Raw genomic sequence first — 6,212 nt, 5'->3', positions numbered from 1 at the left:
CTGAGTCCATTCAAAGCTTATTATATACACCCCATTGGTTATTTACAAATATGTAGTTGTGTATGATAGAGGTGGCAAAAATGTCCACCCAGACCGGGCCCGGTGAATGCATGTATCAAAAAAGCGGATTCGGGTATTGATTTTCAATACCCGGATGTTTCTGGGCACGGGTTTGGTCATAGCACCAAAACCCGAAGCTCAGACCGTGCTTGGTTCTTTTTATTAAGTTAAAAAAATGAAAATATAAAAACAAATAAAGGAAACATTTTGCAACCCTAAATCAGTAAATCGTAAGTTCATAATACACACACACTGAAACAATCGCAGCCAACCTCCAAACCTCGACAGCCGACACGTCCCTACCATCTCTCCGACAGCAACCACGACCTGCCGCTGCAGTGCTGACCGCACCTTCGACCCTCCGCGAGCCTCCTTCGATAAGCTCTTCTCATTTCCCTCCACCCCGCCTCCAACCCTCCACAACCATCATAGCTACTGTCTCCATCGTTCCGTCATCTTGTTAGTGGTAGCCACTGCGCGACGGTAATTCCGCCATCACAGATTCACAACCATGAGGTATTCATAGCTTGACAGCCACGATTGTCTTTTTTTTGGGGGATTTTTTTTTTAAATAATGAAATAAAATTAATATTATTATTACTAGGTGTTATTTATTTTAATTTTTTTCCTTTTAATTTAGTTATGCGAGTAGAGAAAGCCTGAATAAAAAACTCGTGCCCGGGTAGGTCCAAGCTTAACTCAGCCCGGATATGAAAAATTCGGGCAGTGGTCCGGATTTGGGCAGCTATATTAGTCATCCGGGCCGGTCCCGCGCAGCCCTAAGCCCAACCCGGACCCGGACTTTTGCCAACCCTAAATTATGGGCACAGATTGTAAATATATACATGAATCGTGGGTAATCTTGTCATCTCTGACCATTCTGCCCTGAGCTGTCCTTCACTCTCTGGTCGCTCTTCCGCTCACGAATAACTCTCGCTGTTGCACGCACGAGACGATACAAAACAACACATAGAAAAGACGCTGTCGTTTCTGCGACACATAGACAGAGCTTTATTCTTCTTCCTTCTTACAATTATTCAATTTTTTTTTTTTTAACTCTTTAACTTCTCTTAACACTTGGGGTTAGGGTTTCACTCAAAATCTCCAAAAAGTTTTCCCTTTCGGTAATGCTTCGAAATCCCCTTCATTCGCCCCAATATCACCTATGTACGGTCAGTCGCAGTCAATGAACATCTCCTCCCAAATGTCCGGTGGTGGTGCCGCCGCTGATGAAGACGACGTCTCTGTTGCCGCCGATGATCACCATCTCAGCTACGACCCTCACTCGGCCCTCGAAAACGGCATTGTCGTCGTCGAAGACGTTGCTCATGATTCCGGCTATGCTGCCGGGGCCAACGAATTGTCTAATTCCAGCCAGCTCACTCTCTCCTTTCGCGGCCAGGTCTATGTCTTTGATTCCGTCACGCCTGATAAGGTAATGACGTAAATTTTTTTTTTTTTTTGAGTTTAGGGTTTGGAAATTGATTGCTATAATAGATTTTTGTTAGGAAATTGAGAGAAGATCTCAACTAATACTTAATCGAAAGTTTCAGATTTCTGGATTATGTGAATTAAAAAGATATAATATACAGGTTCAAGCAGTGCTGTTATTGTTGGGGGGATGCGAGTTATCTTCCAGTCCACAGGGCATGGAAGTAATTCCTCACAGCCAGAGGGTATTTAATTTGTTCACCTTTCTAGTTATGTTTTTTTTTTGTCTTGTTCTTATTTCTTGTATTTTGTTCAGGGTATTGCGGACTATCCTGCTAAATGTACCCAACCACAAAGAGCAGCTTCATTAGATAGGTTTCGGCAGAAGAGGAAAGAGCGTTGCTTTGATAAGAAAGTTAGATACAGTGTCCGGCAAGAGGTTGCTCTCAGGTGTGTGATTTATTTGGATGCATTTTGTGCTTTTTTCTGTTTCAAAAAATGCAAATAGTTTATGAGAAATAATAATTAATGGGGTTTAATTTTGCTGATATGTGCTTGCTTGGTCTTTATGTTTTAATTGTGATTTGTGTCCTCCAGTAACCCACCTGTGGTTGATTTTTTTTTTTTAGAGCTCATATTCTTATTTAAGTAAGAATAATTTTGCCTGGATTTCCAAAAAAAGAGTAATTTGGCCTGTGCTCTACTTTCAGCCACCTGTGCAAATCAAAGTAAAAAAGTTATTGAACATGAGATTGCTTATTACCCTTTATTCTCCATCAATATTTAATTTTTTCTTACATATTTTCATACAGTTTGTGAATGGGCCTGACAATTATAAACAAGCCTGATAGACAAGCAACCTCCATGAATTCCTTTTTTTGTTGCCATAGCATTCTATTAATTAAAACAAGTGTTATATGGTATCTGTTAAAAAGGTAGGGCTTTATAATTATCTTTTTTTTTTCCCTTTAGGTAATTTGCATATTCTCTAGTAAGCAAATCCTGCAATGTAGTTTGCTGTAATGCAAGTAAAATATTCAGTGGGGCCATTTTTTGTTTCGGGAGTTTGGTCTCCTTGAAGGGGAATTTGATATGGAGGGAGGGAGTGGAGACAGTTATGGCATCTTGAGATGCAGATTCCTGGACATGGTTTGTTGCAATGCAAGCTGATCATATAATGGGGTGAAGGTTGGGGTTGGACGTGGGGACAAATGTGGTGTCTTTTTTTGTCTTATTTTGTATCTAAAAGCAAAAATGGGGCGGAAAATTTTTTTGCCCCTCTTTTTTCATCCATAGTGATGGAATTGTTCATCCACTTGTTTATTCATTTTTGTATTTTGTGTCTCGTGTGATTTGGTAGACAACCTTTGTCAATGGTGTTCTATTTTCTATAGATGCTAGTTACTGTTATGTATTTTACACCAGTCATCCATCATTTTCTTTTTCCAAATTTCTGATTGTTATTGCTTTTTCCAGGATGCAGCGGAACAAAGGCCAATTTACTTCAGCCAAGAAGTCTGAAGGGGGAGCTCTTGGTTGGAGTAATGCCCAGGATCCAGGACAAGACGACAGCCCATCAGAAACCTCGTAAGTTTTGCTTTGTCTTCCAAGTTCTATTATTTTCATTTAATCCATACTTCTTATGGAATTTTCATGGATGTCATATTGTTTGCCCCTATTGATTGTTTTCCTTATTCATCTTTGAGGGTTAAATGCATTCTAGTACTATTGAACTTCTTTTATCAGGTTTCCCACATTCGAACATGGTTCTCAGATCTTTTAGCTTTAAATGAATATCAACTTTGAAATTTTTATCACTTATTTCTTCTACATGGTTGTTTAGGTGTACACATTGTGGCATTAGTTCGAAGTCAACCCCAATGATGCGACGTGGTCCTTCTGGGCCAAGATCCCTCTGTAATGCCTGTGGTCTTTTTTGGGCAAACAAGGTGGGTGTTTGAATTTTTTTTCTTTGTTTTTTTCTACTTAATCTTCATTTTTACACTATATTTCAATGTGCTTGTGTTTGCATTACCTTTTGCCCATGTAATGACATGTGGGCTTTTTCTGTCGAGGAAGATTGTGATAATCCTGGTTCTAATATCAAGATTGCTTGTAAATATAATTACCGTCTTCTGGCTTATCTTGTTATTGTATGTGCCCCTTTTTGAGTTGATTTTGGTTGAGAGTTAGAAGGTTGCAGTCTAGAATACATAGGCCACCTCAACCTGATTCAGGATGGAGCTAATACCATAAGATTTTGAATTGGTTTTGAGTTGCCCAAATGGCATTTAATTGATCAGAAGGTAAGTGGATGACTGGTTGGGCATCCATTAAGAATTTGCTTGGAGTCTTTGTTTGATGCTAATCTTCCTCTACTAAGTGTTTTTTGCCATTTCTTGGCAATGGACTCTGCAGGGTGCTTTAAGGGATCTCGGAAAGAAAATGGAGGACCAACCTCTTACTCCAGCTGAGCAGGTATGTTAAGTCCACAACCACAAGTATCAGACCTCATGCTGTTTTTTATGCCCTTTTTATCCTCCTTCCCTCTCAGCGAAGTAAACATGGCAATCTCTTCCTTTGGCATATCTCCTCATTTAGGGTGAAGGTGAAGTGAATGACTCGGACTGTGGAACTGCCGCTCATACAGACAACGAATTAGTTTCTTTCTCGAATGATGATGATTCAGCTTTAATATCCGAGCACTAAGTCCTTTCTTCCTATATGGTTAGAGTGGTCCAGCTACCATCATTCAAGTATAAGGTTTTCTAGTAATTTCCTTTAGCTTGTCTTATATGTACAGATATTATAGTCCCTTCAATATATGAGGTTGTCTCACTCTAATCATTGTTACTTGTGCTTGAGATCACCTCAAAAAGGAACTTCAAATGTATCACATAAAGCTTCAATTAGTAGATATGTTGGTAAGTTTTTTTTTTTTTATGCCATATGCCCGTTGCCATATAAACCAAGTTGCAGCCAATATTTTCATGCCTGTTCTTTTCTTTTCCCTTGTTTGGAAGTTTATCATACGTAATGGCTAACAAGTGTCTGCTTGGTTTCGTGAAAAAAGTTATAATAAAAATGAAAAGGAAGTAGAGAACAGTAAAGGTAAAGGTGTTGGATCAGTTTAGTCACTGTTATTCTTTAGTTTAATTTAGTCGTTGAATTTTGCGCCTCAACGCGGCAAAGCAATTAGTAAAATATTTAGCAATTCGATGTTTCAAAAGCAACAGAGAATATTTAGTAACTCGATTTAGACGGCAGCTGGACTAGAAGAAGAGTTTATTGGAACTTGGTCAGGCAACCTTTCAAGGTTCCACAGTGCCATAAAATTTGAGTAGGTTCCAATGAGGACAACATTACATCAATACCCAACCCCACGTACGCTGATGGCTGAAACACCTACTGCCATCCTGACAATGAATCTAGGAATGTCTTAGATTTGAAACACTGTACTTCTTTTGCTCTCTGACTTCAGCTTTGTCTCTGCTTTCTTGGCAACTTTGCTTTTCGCACTTACAGTGGTTGCCTTCGTCTTTCCATTAACTAGTACTCTTTTACTGTTGCTTCTCACTACTCAATATGATAGGGCCAACTATGCGGAAGTTATTATTATTATTTTTTTCCTCAGCCAATAAAAGAAAAATGATTGTTACCTTGGGTTATCCACGTACTATTATGCATTATAATAATTATTGATATCGTGTTGAGAATGAGACTTAATCCTCCATGTGGTATATTGGAAAAGGAGTTTTATTCTAAAAGTTTTGTCAAGTGATTTTTAAGTAGTTTTATTAAGTTGGCATTCCGAGTTCAAATTTTGGGGAAGTAGGGGATAAAAAATTGATTTGAGTTTTGCTCATATAAAATTGTCAGTTTCCTCTCTATAAAAGTTTTGCTCACGGGAGATTGTTTGTTTCTTTCATACTAAAATTAATATATATCATTTACTCTTTACTGTTTTGATAATATCCTAAAATTCCCTTACACAAAAAATCAGTTTTCTCTTTAGTAAAATCAAGATATATCATATTTTTGATAATATCCAAAAATTCATCTGACACAAAAAATTTAAAGAAAAAGAGGGGTAAAATAAGTTATTTGTTTGATATTTTATCTTAAAAATATAAAGGAAAATTTACAATCGTCCACCTGTTTGTTTTGCCTTTTTTAAAAATACACAAACACTTTTTTTTTTCAGCGCGCCACCTAAAGTTTATTTTTTGTTGCATTCGTCCATTTCTGTCTAATTTTCGTTAGTGGATTTAATGGAATGTTAACGAAATGACCTTTTTACCCCTCAAAATTACAATTTAACCCAAAAAAAATGGAAATTGGAGATAAATTGGATGGATTTAATTTTTTTCAAAGGTGGATGCTAGAAATTGGAGGAAAATAAATACAAATTTTTCTAAATTTAGCAAGCAACAAACATTATTTTCCTCCAATTTCTAGCATCCACTTTTGAAAAAAAAATTAAATCCATCCAATTTATCTCCAATTTCTATTTATTTTGGGTTAAATTATAATTTTGAGGGGTAAAAAGGTCATTCCGTTAAATTCGCTAACGGAAATTAGACGGAAGTTGACGAATGCAACAAAAAGCAAACTTTAGGTGGGGCGCTGAAAAAAAAAGTGTTTGTATATTTTTGAAAAAGGCAAAACAAACAGGTGGACGATTGTAAATTTTCCAAATATAAATGATAGCTGCTATAAGA

At 37.3% G+C, this 6,212-nt stretch overlaps 1 protein-coding gene across 3 annotated transcripts; it reads left to right on the top strand.

Moving 5' to 3' along the window:
- Positions 1 to 308: 308 nt before the first annotated feature.
- On the top strand, positions 309 to 4,434 carry LOC102612850 (GATA transcription factor 25). Of its 3 annotated transcripts, XM_006472372.4 has the most exons (8): positions 309 to 576; positions 1,148 to 1,495; positions 1,653 to 1,736; positions 1,808 to 1,941; positions 2,968 to 3,078; positions 3,335 to 3,440; positions 3,910 to 3,969; positions 4,093 to 4,434. In XM_006472372.4, the coding sequence occupies exons 2-8, from the start codon at positions 1,226 to 1,228 to the stop codon at positions 4,198 to 4,200; spliced, it is 873 nt and encodes a 290-aa protein (XP_006472435.2). In that variant the 5' UTR covers positions 309 to 576; positions 1,148 to 1,225; the 3' UTR covers positions 4,201 to 4,434. The 3 variants fall into 3 exon arrangements, with proteins under 3 accessions (XP_006472435.2, XP_015384209.2, XP_052298144.1); XM_015528723.3 differs by lacking the exon at positions 309 to 576 and having other exon boundaries at positions 869 to 1,495; positions 4,046 to 4,434; XM_052442184.1 differs by lacking the exon at positions 309 to 576 and having other exon boundaries at positions 872 to 1,495.
- The last annotated feature ends 1,778 nt before the right edge of the window (positions 4,435 to 6,212 follow it).

Source organism: Citrus sinensis, chromosome 5 (assembly GCF_022201045.2).
Source record: "Citrus sinensis cultivar Valencia sweet orange chromosome 5, DVS_A1.0, whole genome shotgun sequence".
Taxonomy (NCBI): Eukaryota; Viridiplantae; Streptophyta; class Magnoliopsida; order Sapindales; family Rutaceae; genus Citrus; species Citrus sinensis.
This window is presented reverse-complemented; position numbering and strand designations above follow the sequence as displayed.

Excerpts from the sequence above, each read along its gene's own strand:
- LOC102612850 (XM_006472372.4), top strand. The coding sequence starts at position 1,226 with ATGTACGGTCAGTCGCAGTCAATGAACATCTCCTCCCAAATGTCCGGT. Across the intron at positions 3,441-3,909 it reads GTCTTTTTTGGGCAAACAAG|GGTGCTTTAAGGGATCTCGG; the intron begins GTGGGTGTTTGA and ends TGGACTCTGCAG. Across the intron at positions 3,970-4,092 it reads CTCTTACTCCAGCTGAGCAG|GGTGAAGGTGAAGTGAATGA; the intron begins GTATGTTAAGTC and ends CTCCTCATTTAG.